Source organism: Rhinatrema bivittatum, chromosome 5, assembly GCF_901001135.1.
Source record: "Rhinatrema bivittatum chromosome 5, aRhiBiv1.1, whole genome shotgun sequence".
NCBI lineage: Eukaryota > Metazoa > Chordata > Amphibia > Gymnophiona > Rhinatrematidae > Rhinatrema > Rhinatrema bivittatum.
In genome coordinates, this window is record NC_042619.1 from 55,194,620 (window position 1) to 55,213,082 (window position 18,463).

At 44.5% G+C, this 18,463-nt stretch overlaps 1 protein-coding gene across 3 annotated transcripts in view; it reads right to left on the bottom strand.

The window, feature by feature from the left end:
* Nucleotides 1-18,463, bottom strand: part of MTMR2 (myotubularin related protein 2) — a 105,999-nt gene that overhangs the window by 52,691 nt on the left and 34,845 nt on the right. For 2 of the 3 annotated variants that reach the window (XM_029602380.1, XM_029602377.1), the window contains one exon: nt 5,608-5,709. The exons of the other annotated variant lie outside the window; for it this stretch is intronic. In XM_029602380.1, the coding sequence (XP_029458240.1) occupies nt 5,608-5,709 (102 nt within the window). The remainder of the gene's footprint in view (nt 1-5,607; nt 5,710-18,463) is intronic. 3 annotated transcript variants of the gene reach the window in all.

Consider the following 18,463-nt stretch of genomic DNA (forward strand, 5'->3'; position numbering starts at 1 on the left):
ATTTTCTCGTGGAAGGCTTCCGTGAAGCAATCAGGACATGGGAAACTGGTTCAGAAAGGTTAAGTGGCTGAAGGATTAACCTTTCAACATCCATGCCGTCAGGGACAAGGCTTGAAGATTGGGGTGGCGGAGGCACCCGTCGCTTTGAGTGATCAGAAGCGGGTCCTTTCCTAAGGGAATGTGCCTGCGAATGGAGAGATCCTGAAGTATTGGGAACCACACTTGGCGTGGCCAGTGAGGTGCTATCAGGATCATGGTTCCTTTGTCCTGACGTAACTTCACGAGAGTCTTCGAAAGAAGAGGAAGTGGAGGGAATGCATAGAGTAGACCGGTTGCCCACGAGAGGGAGAATGCGTCTCTGGGCTGAGAGTGTTGGCTGCGAATGAGATAGCAGAAGTTCTCTACTTTGCGGTTTTTGAGGAGATGCAAAGAGGTCTATCTGAGGATATCCCCATTGTTGGAAGACAGAGTTCGCTACTGAGGGGTTGAGAGACCACTGGTGCGTTTGAAAGATGCGACTTAGCTTGTCTGCCAATACATTGTCCACCCCCAGCAAGTAGGTGGCCCTGAGGTACATCGAATGGGAGAGAGCTTCCACCCATATCTGTGCAGCTTCTTGACACAGAAGGAAGGAGCCCGTACCTCCCTGTTTGTTGATGTACCACATGGCCACCTGGTTGTCCGTCTGTATCAGGATAACTTGATTTGAGAGGTGATCCTGAAATGCCCTGAGAGCATATCTGGTTGCTCGAAGCTCCAGGAAATTTATTTGGTGTTTGGCTTCCTCTGGAGACCAAGTTCCTTGTGACTGCAGATTGGCCACATGGGCTCCCCAACAGAGGTTAGAAGCATTAGTGGTGAGAGTTAATTGAGAGTCTGGAGCTTGAAAGGGCAGGCCTTGGAGAAGATTGATCTGATTTTTCCACCAGGCAAGAGACTGACGGAGTGAGTCGGTTACGTGGACAATTGTCAACAGGGGCTGAATGCTTTGAGTCCATTGAGATCTTAAGAGTCCACTGCATGACTCTCATGGCCAAACGGGCCATTGGTGTGACCTGAACTGAGGACGCCATGTGTCCCAGGAGGATGAGGAAGTGGCGTGCAGTCGCGGAGTGTTGAGACTGCAGCTGGTGCGCAAGAGACACAAGGGTGAGAGCTTACTGTTGAGGCAGAAAAGCCTTTGCCTGCAAGGTGTCCAAGTCTGCCCCAATGAACGACAAGGTTTGAGATGGGACTAAATAGGATTTGTCGTAGTTGACGAGAAATTGTAATGAAATTAGAATGTGTAAGGTTAGATTGAGGGACGCCCGAGCAGCTTGCTGAGTGGGAGCCCTGATTAACCAATCATCTAGATAGGGGTAGACGTGAACACCTTGAGTCCTGAGGAAGGCTGCAACTACTACGAGGCATTTTGTGAAGACTCATGGTGCAGACGCTAGGCCAAATGGAAGCATTCGGTACCGATAGTGCTTGGGGCCTACTAGAAACCTCGGGTATTTGCGATGAGATGGAGTTATCGCAATATGAGTGTATGCGTCCTGGAGGTCCAGAGAGCAGAGGCAGTCTCCTCTTTGTAGAAGAAGAAGAAGCGAGCCTAAGGTTACCATTTTGAATTTCTCTTGCTGGAGGTACTTGTTGAGGGCCCTTAAGTCCAGAATAGGACGAACGCCTCCTGATTTTTTGGGCTTAGAAAGTACTGGGAATAGAATCCTAGGCCGTGCTGAGAGTAGGGTACAGGTTCTATTGCCTTGGACTCGAGAAGGAGGGATACATCCTGATCCAGAAGGATGGAGTGATCGGATGCTCTCCACGTCGATAGAGGTGGGGAATCCGGTGGCACGGAGAGAAAGTTCAGATGGTAACCCTGAGCAATTATCGCCAGTACCCATTGGTCTGAGGTGATTGAGTGCCATATGTTGTTGAAGTGGCACAGTCGACCTCCCACTGGTATGTGAGGCAATGGAAGCTGGCTGCTGCTCTCTAGGTGGAAGTCAAAAACCTGAAGCAGGACCTGGTTGAGGAGCTGCTTGCGGTTTTTGTTTCCGTGTCTGACGAGACTGGGCTTTTTGAAAAGGTCTCGTGGCACGTGATCTGGTTGGTGGTGGTTAGGACTTCTTCAGGCGGGCTGTTTCAAAAACAGCCTTTCGGAAGGGCTGTTTTGAAGAATAGTCAGAAGGCATCAGAGAGAGCTGTCTTAGGGTCTCATGATGGTCCTTAAGTTCCGCCACCGTCCATTGAATCTGTTTTCCAAACAGATTATCTCCTACACAGGGTAGGTCAGATAACCTGTCTTGTACCTCAGGGCGAAGGTCGGAAGACTTGAGCCAGGCCCATCTCTTTGCCGAAATAGCTGCTGCAGATACTCTAGTAGCAGTATCAAAGATATCATAGGATGATCTGATCTCGTGCTTGCCTGCCTCAAACCCTTTGTTTACTAGGGTTTGGAGTTGTTCATGAAATTGCTGAGGCAGTGAGTCTGTTAAATCCTGTATTTGCTTAAAAATGACCCTATTATATTGGGTCATATAGAGCTGATAAGCGGCAATTCAGGAGATGAGCATTGATCCTTGGAAGACACGGCGACCAATGGCATCTAGAAACTTCTGTTCCTTGCCAGGAGGAAAAGAAATGTGAGGTTTAGATCTTTTTGCTCTTTTCTGTGTGGATTCTACCACTACAGATTGATGATCCAATTGAGGTTTTTGAAAACCTGGAGCTGACTGCACCAAATAAGTAGTGTCAGCTTTTCTGTGGACTGGAGGAATGGAGCCAGGATATTCCCAGTTCTTCTTGAGGAGATCCAGAAGAACCTGGTGGATAGGTTATTTCCTTGGGAGCATCCAGGAATTGTAGCACCTCCATCATCTGATGTCTATCATCCTGTTCAGTCTGTAATTGGAAGGGAACCAATTCAGACATTTTCTTCACAAAATTTATAAAGGAAAGGTCCTCTGGAGGAGAATGCTTTCTACTTTCAGTGGGTGAAGGTGGTGACGCAAATCATTGGTATCTGGGGAGGAATCATCAGTCCAGGTATCATAGAGATCAGCACCTGCTCCTCTAGGAACTAGAGGAGGACGAGGTGGTGGGATACCTGAGGGTCCTGGTCGAGGTTCCAAAGGAATAATTGGAGGCACCGATGAAGGCACTGAAGGCATCGGCGCAGGCATCAAGGGCATCGATGGATGGCTCAGTGGCACCGATGGGCGTATCGGCACCGATGGACATATCGACATTGATGGCTGAGGTAGAACACCCGATGGAGGGATGCGAAACGGTGTTTCTCCTCCCGATGACAGAGTAAGCGGGGAGAGCACCGGAGCCATCGGCGACCTGGGGTCCATCGGTGGAAAAGCGGCAATGAGCACTTCCATCCTGGAGAGCAGCGGTGCCAATGCTGCCGAAATCGGGTCGATGGGCGGTTCCGCAATTGGTACTGGTGTCCGTGCCAGAAGAACCTGGAGTCGTTGCATCGCCTTGGCGATGGCCTCCTGAACAATTCAGTCCAGTTCTTCTCGGAGACCTGGAGCAAGCAGCCCCAGCTCCGGCACAGAAGAAGGAGGCAGAGGCATAGCCGGAGGGACCACCGTTAAAGGCGAAGTCGCAGCTCCCGATGCCCTGTCGGGCGAGGTTTGCCTCGGTGACCCGGTTGCCGAAAAGGTTGGTGCCTTTTCTGGATGGGGTTTCTTCGATGGCGGCTCGGATGATGGCGAGGTCGATGATTTCACTCCCTCGATGTTCCGAGACTTTCGATGTCGATGGCGATGTTTGTCTCTACAATCCCCTCGGTCCTGAGGGGGAGTAGAGGGCGTCAAAGGCTGAGATGTCATTGATGCCGGACAGTCACCAGCCAGTGGTTGATGCTGGCGCGAAGTTTACGGAGCCGGTTCCGACGACGTCGATACAATGGACGGAGTCGGGGTTTGAGCACGGAAGAGAAGTTCTATCTTCTCCATTCTGGCCTTGCAACCTTTTGGTGTCATTAGGACACATTTGCTGCAGGTCAAGACATCGTGCTCTCATCCAAGACACATTACACAGACTTTATGGGGGTCTGTGATGGACATGGTGCGATTACAGTCTGGGCACTGACGGAACCCCGATGCCATGGCAAAAATTGAGCCGCGGTACGGTCGACTGCCAGTAGGCCGCAAGGGCCAAACTCGACGGTAATCGACGGAGAATGGGTAAAAAACTTACCGGAGTACCGCGGCTTGAAAAAGTTAAAGGAGGGACCCCTGTGGGGCAAATTAACTTTTAGTAATTCCATGAGGAAAATTCCTGTCGGGAATCTCTGCAGAGCTCTTTAACCAAACCTACTGCTACTGCTGCGTGGAAAAAAGAAGACTGAAGGGGGACCCCTACTGGCTGCAGGGTTAATGCCATGCTGGGCATGCCCAGTAGGGGCCAGTCAAAGTTCTGGAAACTTTGACAAAAGTGTTCCATGATTGGGCTCCATCCTGTGATGTCACCCATATGTGAGGACTACCATCCTGCTTGTCCTGTGAGAAAGACTGTACAGTTCCTTTATCTAGGACACATGGAACTTATTGTTAAGGTATTATGCGATGCAAACCAGTTGAAGCTGGATGGAAAGGCTCCCTCATGGAGAAAGGCTAAACAAATTAGGGCTCTTTAGCTGGGAAAAGAGACAACAGTAGGGACATGATTGTAATTTATTAAATCATGAGTGGGATGGGTAAATAGGGAATGGTTATTTGCCCTTTCAAACACTAAGACTAGGGTATGCTTCATGAAACTAGCAACTAGTAGATTTAAAACAAATCGTAAGAAGTATTTTTTCACTCGGCACACAATCTAGCTATGGAATCTGTTGCCAGAGGACATGTTAAAAGTACCTAACATAGTGGGGTTCGAAAGAGGATTGGACAAGTTCCTGAAGAAAAAGTCTATAAACAGTTATTAGCCAGGTAAACTTGGGAAAGCCAGCGCTTATACCTTGGAATGAAATACTAGAAATGGGTCAACTATTGGGGATCTGCTGGGTACTTGTGACCCAGACTGGCCACCGCTGGGAACAGAATGCTGGGCTTGATGGACCTTGGTCTGACCCAGCCCGGCACTTCTTATGTTCTTAAACTGGCTTAGTCTTACGGTTTTGAAATACCAGGAAGAAATCATGAGCCAAGAGTAAACTTTGGTCATTTTAATAGTACAAACCACACCTACTTGAAGAAATCAAAGTCCTCCCTTTGGGTTGGCAGCCTGCACACAGCACTATAGGTATAGACACACAAGTAGAGGAAAAGGTAGTGCATAACGGACTACGCAATGTTTGGAATGCATGGCATATGGGTATAACATTCATTTCAAGGTGGGCTTCAGAGTTATCCTCCTGCCGAGGAAACCATTCGAGCCAAATAGCTTTCCGGTACTAAATTACTCAGAGCACAGTTTTCAGTGCATCGTACCGCACATGTGATCCGAAGCATACCTCACTGAGCCCTGGCAACAGTGTTATGTGATCAGAGAAAGAGGAATGTCACATCCCACACCTGTACTCTAACATGGAGCTCCTCAGCATCTGCAAAGAGCACCGTAAATGCTACAGAAACATGCTTTGAATAAAACAAAGAAATATCATACCAAATTATGTGATACTGGAAAGGCAAACTTTGTGAGGTTCTCAAAGATAGATCGTCTTGTGCGTCCTTCCTGTTTATGTGCAAATCGCAGATTCCGAATATCCTAAAAGGCATAACATACACCAACACTATACTGCTATTCAAAATGGTCTTAATTTAAACAGAAAGACAAAGTATACAGATATTCTGCTGTCTAAACAGAATTTAAATCCCTGATGCTTCTACAAACTATTTACAAGCCAATTTTCTTCTACTGGCAAAAGCTTTTTCCTAATCTTGGGCTTGATTCCCCCAAAATCATTCTGGTCTCTGGAAAACAATAATAGGAAATAATGCCCCTTAAATAGCAACCAGAGCCAGCAAAACACAAATATAAATGGAGCTATTTATCAGATATTCTATGCAGAAATAAAATAAAAGCCTGTCATAGCCTGAAAAAAAGGTCTTTGAAGTTCACAAGTGTAATTACCATCAAACACACTAACACTACTCTACTCTGCCCACAGACACGTCCACAAATGAATGTACTTTAATCACAGTTTTAATTCCTGGAATTGATCAATCATCAAATCCTAAATACTGGTGAGCACAACAGTTTACCCTTGCTCCATAAGTCAAGCTGATGCAATACAGCGTCCTGTGGCCAGCGCATAGCTCAACGTGCATTTTGGATGCGAGTCCATAACCCCCTATGCAGAACGGGGATTAGCGCGTCCAAAACACGCATCCAATCAAGCGTGTAGCTAATAGCGCTCATCACATGTAAAGTACATGTAGATGAGGCTATTAGCTAATCCCTGTGATGCAAAAAATTTCCCGCATGGCCAACGCGGCAAATTTTACGCCAGCCTGGGACTGGCGTAAAGGTTTGCTGCTCTCAAGGGCTCATCATAAAAGAAATACAAAATTAAAAGTAAATAAATTTCCAACTTTCTGTGATCCCTCCAACTAGTATCGTGATAATATTAATAGGAGGGATTTTTTTTTTTTCATGAATCATGAAAAAAAAAATTTCTGGGCACCCAATATACACGGTCCAGGTTGTGTATATTACGAGTGTATATTGTGTCGGTAGCGGGAGAAAATGCATGCTTATGTTGAATGTCCGTTTCCTAACCCGCACTGACAGTCACCCTCTAGGGCGCCCGAATCGAAGGAGGCGCTAGGAAAGCACAATTTCCCTTAGCGCCTCCTTTTTACTGTGGCAGACAATTTAAATATTAAATGGGGCGCCCGGGAGAGGTGGATCAGTGCATGTTAGGAGAGCGGGCGCTCAATCATGAGTGCCTGTTTTACACGCGCCGACACTATTGGCCTGAGTATGATGTACTTTTGTGGGGTATTTTGTGCTTTTCATTTGTGGGTGTAATGCTATGTGCATCCTTATCCTTTTGTTATTCTTCTCTTCTGAGCTCATTTGGACATTATGTATTTATTTAGAGCTTTTCTATACCGGCATTCATGATATAATCACATCATGCTGGTTTACAGGTAACAGGGGGTGTAATAACCTTGAACATTGAACAAGTGGAGAGAAGCAATGAAGTTACAATAAAACAAGGATGTTAGAACTGGGGGAAGAAGACAAAGCTAGAGTAACTTAACAGTAAGAGGAGTAATTATTTACATTGTGCTGAAAAGTCTCTCAGTAGTTGTTGCTGTGATTCAGTTAGGATCGGGAAAGACTTGTTTAAACAGCCAAGTCTTAAGCCTTTTTCTAAATGTTAAAGCGCATGGTTCCTGTCTAAGATCAGGGGAATGGCATTCCATAGAGATGGTCCCGCTGTAGAGAAAGCTTGGTCTCTGAATGCTAGATGAAGTGTAGATTTGGTTTGGGGGACATGCAGTGATCCTCTATAGGCTTCTCTGATGGGTCTGGATGAGGTATGTAGTCTGAGCGGGATTTGAAGGTTAAGAGGGTTTGGTTGTGGATGTATTTATGGATGATAGTGATGGACTTGTGAAGTATTCTGAAATGTATCGGCAACCAGTGTAAATTTTTGAGAATGGGAGAGATGTGGTCTCTTCTTCTAGTGTTTGTCAGGATTCTGGCTGCCGTGTTTTGGAGCATCTGGAGAGGTTTGATGGAGGAGGAAGGGAGACCTAGCAAGATAGAGTTACAATAGTCTATCTTGGAGAAAATAACAGCTTGGAGGACAGTTCTGAAATCTTGAAAGTGAAGGAGTGGTTTGATTCTTTTTAGTACCTGCAGTTTATAAAAACAGTCCTTGGTTGTGTGGTTGATGAATGTTTTTAGATTCAGGCGGTTGTCAATTAATACTCCTAGGTCTCTTGCTTGGGTGACGAATATATTAGGTGATGCACTTTGTGTGATATTGTTGTTTTCCAGGGAGATGAGGAGGAGTTCAGTTTTAGCTGAATTTAGAATCAGGTTCAAACTCGCTAGGAGGAGGTTAATCTCTCGGAGGCAGTTTTCCCAGTACTCGAGTGTTTTAGTTATGGATTCTTTAATGGGGATTAAGATTTGCACATCGTCGGCGTATAGGAAGTGTTTTAGTTTAAGGTTGGTTAACAGCTGGCATAGTGGGAGAAGGTATATGTTGAAGAGAGTGGGTGAAAGGGAGGAACCTTGAGGAACTCCTAGTGAGGAGTTGCAGCAAGGGGATTCTTTATTGTTGATTCTGACCTTGTAACCTCTGTTACTGAAGAAAGTTTTGAACCATGTAAAAGCAGTTCCTGTTATTCCAATGTCCGAAAGCTGGTTGAGGAGGATGGAATGGTTTACGGTATGAAAAGCCGGCAAGAGGTCAAGGAGAATCAGTAAAAAGGATTGACCTTTGTCCAGGCCTATGATGAGGTGGTCTGTCAGGGATATGAGTAAGGTTTCGGTACTCAATGCTTTGCGGAACCCGTATTTATTTATTTAATTTATTTAACATTTTTTTATATACTGAAGTTCTAGCAACAATGTTGCTAATCACTTCGGTTTACATATAACATTGGATACTATACTCCACCCGTATTGGGTGGAGTATAGTATTTTGTGATCTTCAATGTAATCAGAAAGTTGCGAATTGACCAGTTTTTCCATAATCTTGGCTACAAAAGGAAGATTGGAAATAGGGCGGAAGTTGTTGGGATCTTTTGGATCCAAATTCGGTTTCTTTAGGAGAGGTTTAAGCGAGGCCAGTTTTAGGGCGTCTGGAAAGATTCCCCGAGATAATGAACAGTTTATGATATCAGCCAGGGGTTTAGCAATGGTGTCAGGCACTAGCAGGAGAAGTTTAGTTGGGATTTGGTCGAAGGGATGGAAGGAAGGTTTCATTTTCTTTAGTAGCGATTGGATCTCTACAGCAATGGTGGGTTCAAATCATTCAAAAGTGATTCTTTTGTTTAGGAGATGGTATGATCTAGCAGGAGAGGTGGGGCTAGGGGGCAAGCGAGTTAAGAAGTTGGAGATTTTGTTTTGGAAAAAAGAGCTAGTTCATCAGCTTTGGATTGTGCTTGGTCGTTAGGGATGGCTGGTGCATTGGTTTGTGTTAGTTCGGATACGTAAGAAAATAATGCTTTAGCATCGAAGATAAGGTCATGAATCTTGTGAGCGTAGAAATCCCTTTTTGATCTTAAAGGTGGAGCTCCTGTAGTGGTGGAGAGCGAGTTTGTAGGCGGATAGAATGCTGGGGCAGGGGGCTTTTCATCATTTGCTCTCTTTCTGTCTGAGGCATTGTTTGAGTTTTCGGAGTTCATCGGTGAACCATGGTTGTCTTTTTGGGGAGTTAGGGTTGAGTTTTTTTGTTGATAGCGGACATAATTTATTTGCTACTGTCTCAGTGATGTTTCTCCAGGATAGGAGGGCTGAGTTGGGATCAGAGAGGTCTATGACGATAGTTCTTTAGCCAAGTGGTTGTTGAGGTCATCGGAAGAGCAGGACCTTCTGTAGAGAAACAAGGATTGAATGGGGTGTGTGTTACGGGTTTCTGTCATAGTGAAGGTGGTGGACATTAATGCGTGGTCCGACCAGGGGACCTGTGTACATACGGGAGGGGGGGGGGGATGAGTGCTTGATGCCCGAGTTAGTGAAGATAAGGTCCAGAGTGTGACCAGCTTTGTGGGTAGGCTTATTGATGATCTGCTTGAATCCCATAGCTGACATGGTGGTGAGAAAGGCCTCACAGTTGGTTGTGAGTGTGGTGTTGTCAACGTGTAGATTGAAATCTCCTAGGATTATAGCAGGGGAGTCCAGATTCATGTGTTTTGCAATGAATTCTATGATGGGGAGGAATCTGATTCAAGAAGGTCCGGAGGAGCATAGACGAAGAGAATTTGGAGTTGGTCTGTTTTGAAGAGGCTTACTTCTAGTTTTGAGTCCGATTTTGCTGGGAGTTGGGAGAATCTCAGTTCTTTTTTGGCTGCTAGAAGAATGCCCCCGCCCCTTTTCTTATGTCGGGGGAGGGAGAAGAAGTCGTACAGCTGTGTGGGGAGTTGATTTATTAGTGTTATATCTGTTGGTTTAAGCCAGGTTCCTGTTATGGCGCAGATGTCCGGTTTTGAGTCTAGGAGATAGTCGTTGAGAATCAGTGATTTCTTGGTGAGGGATTGTGCACTGAATAGAGTCATGGAGAATAGAGCGAGGCCTAGGAGTTGAGAAAGAGATGAGATCATGATTGGGATGAGGGTCTTTGTGGTGCGAGATCGAGATTGCATTGTTGCTTTTACTGTGGTGAAGAGACTGTGGTGAAGAATGGGGATTGGGAAGCCCTGAGGCATTGTGTAATTGTTGTTGTTAAGGAGAGGATGGGGATGAATGCTGGTGGAGGCTGGATGAATGCTGGGAGATGAACACGTGGAGTGGTGCTAGGGAGAGGCTGCCGACGGAGGGGGGGTCCCCAGTCCTGGGTCCTAGGGCTCACAAAGGGGCGCACTAGGGGGCAGGCCCCTTTGTTGCGCGCCAGAGGCGCGCTGCTGATCTTTAAATATTGGTCCGGGTCCCACCTTTTGGAATTCCTCCTGGAATTGTAGTGGCAGTTGTTCACTAAACTCCTGGGCCTGCTTCCACAGGTTTCTGGAGTACTGTCCCATGTATAGCTGGTAACAAGCAATGCTGGCCGTCAACACTGCACCCTGAAAAATACGGCAACCCAGGGCATCAAGGGCCCTATGCTCTTGCCAAGGGGGGAGGGCCCCCGAGGCTTGGGTGCAGATCCTCTCTGCCTTCTTCAGAGCGGATTCTTCCACCATCGATTGGTGGGGGAGCTGACGTGATCAAAGCCGGTGGTAGTTTGGACCAGGTAAACAGCGTCCATCCTACAGTTCACAGGAGGTACAGATATGGGGTGCTCCCAAAGGTGGGCCACCAAGTCTGAAAATGTCATCGACCGGTACTGCCATGACCTCTTTTGGAGCATCCAGTAATTGCAGAATCTCGAGCATTTTGTGCCAAGAGTCCTGTTCAGTTAAAAGTTGGAAAGGCACCAATTCTGCCATGGCCTTCACAAACCTCACGAAGGAGAGATCTTCCAGGGGAGATTTTCACTGTTCCTTGGAGGGAAGATCCTCTGATTTCTCAGTGAAGGATATGGATGCCTTCCTTTCCCAGGGGTCGTAAGGGGCCTCTCCCTCACTGCGATACCTCAGGGATGCGGGGGCTGGGAGACCTAGCTGTGTCCAGGGTGTGGGTCTCGTGGGTACCAAGAAAGGCGCCAGAAGCACCAATGGGCCTTGACGTTGCAGGAACACAGACGGATCCGCAGGCATCAGCAGGATCGGTGGCATTGATGGCACTGGTGGAACCAATCCCAATGGCCCTGGGAGATCTGGAAGGTGGCGAAGTACTGTGCGTCTCCAAGCCGCCATCGAATCTGATGGCTTTTCCTCCTCAAAAGAGTTGCTCACCGGTATGGGAGCTGGTGGCGGTGGCAGCAGTGCTCCCTTCGGCCATGAAGGGGCTTGGGGCACCGGAGCCGGCTGTGTTGGTAAGATACTGAGCAGCATATCGAGCCGCTCCAGTAAGGGTGCAAGCACCAGAGGAGTAGGCTCTTGTGGAGGTGGTGGTTCAGGTGGAACCAGAGGCTCGAAGCCCTGCAGGGCCTGGCCGACCACCAATCGCATGCACCTCTCTAACTCCTCCTGAAAAACAGCCGATGACAAGACTGTATGAGGAGGAGGGGGCAGAATCGGGACATCCCCCGGAGAGCTGGGGGGCACTGACTCCTCCCACTGGTGTCAGTGGAGGCCGCCAAGAAGCTTCAGTGGGACCAGCGGGAATAGTTTCCGCTGCCCAGGCCCGCTTCAGAGAAGGCACCATGGTCCGGCTTCGATGACAATGAGCAGTGATGATGTTTCTTCGACCGCTCTCTATGGTCACCATGGTCTCTTCCTGGGACAGAGGGAGACAGAGAGGAACCCAATCAGGAACGGAATAACAGAGACCGCAGTCTGTCTCCTGCTCCCAAATCTGGTCTGGAGAGCAATTGCGGTAGCGATCCCAACGGAGTAGAGATTTGAACCTCCTTACTGAGAGGGTTGGAGGTTCCTGATGCGGATGAGGGATCTGGTGCTTTGGATCAGAATAATTTCTCCATTTTATCAAGATGTGCCCGACCGCCCTTTGGGGTCATCTGGGCATAAAGGTCGCAACTGCAGATGTTGAGGGACACCCCCAAGCAAAGGACACAGACCTGTGGAGGTCTGTGATGCATAGTCCGGGGGCACTGGGCGAACCGGCGGAAGCCGGTTGATACCATTTGAAAAAAGTACTTGGCATGTGGTCGATAGTCGACGGGCACTGGGAAATGAAATTGTCGGTGATCAACCACGAAGTAGTACGAAACTTACCAGGACACAAAGCAAGGAACCGACGAAAAATCAAAGGGACCCTCCGTGACGTGGGAAGCAAAAAATTGAGAAAAAGTTGTGAAAAAAGAACAAGCTCACAAACTGCGAGGCAGCAGCTTCGTGGAAAGGAAGAGACTGAAGAGGGACCCCGCATGGGCACGTGGTTAGCAGTAAGCTGGGCATGCTCAGTGTGCCAGTCAAAGTTTCTAGAAACTTGACAAAAGTTTTCCGTGCCGGGCTCCATCAGATGATGTCACCCATGTGTGAGAAATACCATCCTGCTTGTCCTTGGAGAAATTTAGCTTCAAAAAGCCTTCTTTCACTATTATATAACAACTAAAATAAACATAAATAAAAAAGAGCAACCTTCCCCTATTTTTACAAGATGGCTAGTTTCCTAAGCAAAAGATGCCTTTAAAGGGGCAGTGCTTACCTTTTAAAAACCATTTTGGCTTACCCAAACAACTAGATTCTCATCTGCAACAATCATACCATTTCTCTTATCCCAATGAAAACTTAATTACCTTACAATCATAACTTTACGCCCTCTCTCTCAAACACACATGCAGTAAAAGCCTAATTATCCAGCAAGTATAGGGAACAGTCCATGTCAGTTATCTGAAAGCCCCATGCTTCATGCAGGGAACAGGAGGAACGATACAAGAATGGGCAGAGTACAGCAGAGAAAAGCTACTGCATTTCCTAGTTTAAGCCTTCTTGGCAACAATATATTTAAAAAAAAAACCCATGCTGCTACATGCTGGTTAGTTGAACTTTCTGGTTCGTTGAATGGCTGGATAAATTAGGCTTTTACTGTATTTGCAAGCCTCATGTTTCTACCTGAATACAAACACCTATGATAGCAACATCTCACAAACTGATAAAAACTGTAAGATTTAAGGACATATACATTTCTTAATATATGGACTAATACAAAAAGACATTTACATTTACGGCACTGCAACAGAATATAAATATTCCCCAAACAGTTCTCTTAGACACACATTAGCTCATAAGTAGAACTGTAACATACATACTATGCTCAGCAACAGATTTATTTTCAATTGTACTTCTATTACCTTCAGAAAACAATGCAAAACCGAAAACATCGCTGAAACGCTTTCGGAAGAACTCCTTAAGTTAGACCTCTCTGATGCCAACTCGGCCTGCTCTTCCTGGTATCACATCACTAGCAACGTAGCTAATGAGCTCTGCCCACTACATACTAAAGAAATCAACACAGAGAAGAAAGACAAAAAACCCTGGTACACCCCTGATCTTAGAAAATTGAAACTTGAGCTCTGTAAAATGGAAAAGAAACGGCGTAGAAACCAAACACCAGCGCTACTTCAAAAATTTAGATCACTTCTTCATGAATACCGGAAAACGAAAGACGAAACCAGGAAAAACTACTATACATCGAAGATCCACCAATACCAATTTAACCCACGCGCTCTCTTCCAATATGTCTCTAGCATCATCACTCCCCCAGCTAACTTCAATTCAGATAATGATGACAAAAATAGATGTGAAACACTAGCAACGTACTTTCATGACAAAATTAATGCTATTATGAATCACATCTCTACTTCCCCCCCTTCTAACCTCTCTACAAGCACTACCACACCCTCTATTTCCCCTACCCATAGACCACCCACACACAATCCAAATCTACACATTCTCTGCTCAGCTTCCCTTACAAAATTCGAAACCACAACGACACTAGAAATTGAAGGTATACTCAAAAAAACTAAACCAGCAATGCACCCTTTTGACATCATGCCTACAAAAACACTCCTCGCCTTTCCTTCAAGAATTGCAATACCCATAACCAAAATCCTTAACAAATCTATCACCTCTGGAATTGTACCTGCACAACTCAAGCACACCATAATAAAACCAACACTGAAGAAACAAGATTTGGACCCAACGGAATCAGCAAACCTTCGCCCAGTCTCGAACCTACCTTTCCTATCCAAAATTTTAGAGAAAGTCATCAACAAGCAACTCACTGAATACCTAGATGAAAATCAATTACTCTCCCCATCCCAATATGGATTCCGTAAGTACCATAGTACCGAAACTCTTCTCTTAACACTCTCCGATTCAATTCTAAAAGCATTAGACACTGGTCACTCTTATATACTTGCCCTGCTGGACATTTCCTCGGCATTTGACACAGTCAACCACAATACCCTTTTAACTCGCCTCTCACAAATCGGCATTACTGGCACTGCTCTATGTTGGCTCAAATCTTTTCTGAATGACAGGAAATACAGTGTAAGAATTGGCCAACATGAATCCAAACCCAAAAATCTGCTACAAGGAGTACCCCAAGGATCCTCTCTCTCTTCAACACTTTTCAATGTATACCTCACTCCACTCTGTCGACTGTTGATGAAACTGGGTCTGCCGCACTTCATATATGCAGATGATGTGCAGATCCTAATCCCTATCAATGACTCCCTACCCAACGCTCTCAAAACCTGGAATACTGCACTAGCGGAAATTAAGAATCTACTAACTGAAAACTCATTGGCAATAAATACCAACAAAACAGAGCTTCTCATCATTTCGCCACAAAACACCACCCATTCTAGCCCTAATCTACAATCTTTATCTGACCATCACAATATACAACAAGTCCGCAGACTTGGCGTTATAATTGACAAACATTTCACATTAAAAACATTTATTACTTCCACCATCAAAAATGGTTTCTATAAACTTCATACACTGAAAAGGATCAAACCCCTCCTACACCCACATGACTTCCGGACTGTACTACAAGCTACTATATTGTCTAAATTGGACTACTGCAATTCCATATTACTAGGTCTCCCAAATAACTCACTACAACCACTACAGATGCTACAAAATGCAGCTGCATGCTTGCTTACTAACACGCACCGCCACGAACACATTACTCCAGCTCTACATTCCTCCACTGGCTTCCGATCGCATCTAGGATATTATTCAAAGTTCTTACCCTTATACACAAGTCATTATATAACCAAGATATGCATTGGGTCTCTGATCATTTTACATTCCATACAGACAGACAGACCAATAAGAAAAATGCACCAGGCTAAACTCTCTATTCCTACGCTCAAACATATAAAATATGTTTCAACGAGAGAACGATCATTCACGATAGCTGGAATCAACATATGGAACAAAATGCCCACAGATCTGCGCCAGGAACCCTGCCACAAGAAATTTAAACAGAACTTGAAAACCTGGCTGTTTAAACAAGCCTACAATTTATGAATACTTCCCCTCAGATAATACTATTTATATGCCTCATATACAATATTATCTATCCATACCAATCAGTTACTATTCAATAACGCTAAACACACTCTTTGACCTATATACTTACAATACTCTTACTATTGTAAAGACTATTCTGTTCCTCTAATCTGTCAATTAATTCCTGACTCACAAGTAATCTATATTTCCTGTTTTATATTCCCAGATTGTAAATATTTGTATTGTTATTTTTATCCTCCGGCTAAATGCGCCTCCTATGGATTATTTGATGTTAATTATTTTATAGTTTTAATTTTATCCGTTATGTACCATCCTATAGTTGTTGGATTGTAAAGCTTGTTGCTAATTTAATGTTCATTGTAAACCGAGGTGATGTTTTCTAACGTGCCGCGGTATATAAAAAACCCTTAAATAAATAAATAACTTCTCTATCAGTTATCACAAACACTACCAACCACCATTCTGTTTCAGTTTATGGATAAATGAATGCAGTATCTAAACAGAGCACAGCTGACAAGAATGTATTACAAAATGTTTTATTCATTCCAGAGGTTCTGCAAAGGAAACAGGAGGGTTCCAGCGTCCTCCTGTTTCATGACAGCAAGAGAAAAACTCTTTCCCAACTCCTCAGCGCAAAGATATCCATTCTGTAAGCAAGAAAAGAAAAAGACAGTTAGTACAGAAGAATATTGAATTTTCATGACTCATTTGACTACAATATGACACTAGCTACACTGAATCCTACATTGTAAATCAGAAGAGGGCAGAGCAGGAGATAAAGAAGGGCATGTCACATCATCACTACATTATGAGAAGTTGAAAGCATAGCACAGTAACTGTATATCTCTCTCTTTCTAAACATACTACCAAACCATGATCCACTCTCTTATCTCTGACCTAGATTACTGCAACCTGCTCCTCACAAGTTTACAACTGCATGCTCTCTTTCCATGACAGTCTATTCAAAATTCAGCTGCATGAATTTATCTTCCTCCATTATGACCATTTAATCCTTCTTCTGAAGTCACTACAGTGACTCCCCATCTGCTTCCACATAGGTTCAAACTTCTTGTACTCACTAGTTCATTCACTCTGCAACTCCTCATCTCTCTTCCCAAGCTTCACTCATCAGGCAAGATGCTTTTATCTGAACCTACTCCTCCTTTCCAACTCTCAACTCCGCACTTTCCATTCTACCTCCACCAAGTACCTAGAATAGCCTTCGAGAGCAAGTACACCATTCTTCCTCTCATCCCATATTCAAATACATCTTAAACAACTTTTTAAGGCCGCTTTTAAAACTGAAACCCTGCTTATCCCTGATCATGGCCTCTTCAATTTAATCATTTTTATAGTAAATGAAGTTTCCCTTATGTATCTTGTCTGTATGTCTTGACCAGACTGTAAGTGCCATGGAACAAGAATGGTTTCGTATGTGTCTGAATAGTGTCACAAAAGTGTTATTACTTGTTACTCCCTCTATCCATTGACCTCTAGAACTTGATGTTGAGACCAAAGCATCACCACAGAAGATCTTCTTACTCAATGACTCTTTCCTAAGTTCCTTAACCCATCCCAACTTCTACTACCCTAAATAATCAAATTAATCTCCCCTGTACCTCTAATCTTATATTTACATCCCTCCTTCTTGATCCTTATTAGACTTAATTTTGCACTACTATACTTAAAGGTGAATTTTCAAAAGGTTGCACACTCAGAAATTAGCATATCTGCATGTAAATAGCACAAACCCGCATATATGCTATTTTATAAAGTTCAAATATAAACGCATAAATAGGGTTTGCACATTAATATACACAAGTAAAAATCAAATGGTCTAGGGGCGCTGCAGTTATGTAAGTTGCTATTTTATAAAATACATGCCTGTAGATTGGCAGCTTGCTCATGTATATTTGTACCTGCTTATTATCTGGCATAAGTGATATTAAACGTCTTTATTGTCAACTACTGAATGGGTGGACAGTCTGGAAGACTTGGGGAGAGTTCAGGCTGCAGAACCAGGAGGATCTCGATGAGCTGCACATAGAGTGGGCAAACCGGTGGACTAATTGGTAAAACTAGCAGGCATGTTATAAAATTTATGGTCTTACATGCAAAAAAGCAACTTACTGGGGGGGTGGGGGGGAAGGGGGCAAATAAGTCCTATCTAAAATCCTTGTGTAGATGGAAGCTGGCTGTTTCATATTTGGCCAAAGTACCAACCATGGTTACTCTGCCTTAATTGTAAGCATCAATACCACCATCCCACCTCCCACCCTTGTTTGTTTTGTTTTTTTACTTTGCATATAAAAATTACCTATCAATTCAATTTTACAAACTTGAGGGTCCATAGAAATATCTTGAAAGTACTTTAGTTATCAACTGCTTTTCTTTTACGCAGGCCGTTAAACAAATATTGAAATAGCATTTTGTTCTGTTCATGCCACTTACCTTTGAAATACACAGCTCAAAGCCCAATATTACGGTAGAGATCCATTTGTTGGCTTGTGTAAAAGGAAAGCGAGTTGATAACTAAGGCACTTTCAAGATATTTCTATGGAGATTTATAGAGATCACATATTGGAAATGTTAATAGTTGTTAGGTTAGCTCCAGTACTAGAAGGCAGGGATCTTGCTGAAGCCTTGCACCAACATGAGAATTGAGGCTTCATCAGAGTGTCTACAAGACACTGAAAGAAATAAAATTTAGCAAACCACCACATTTATACCACACTTCATAGTAAGCTATACATAACATACATTATCCCTTTCAAAAGATAGGTCATATC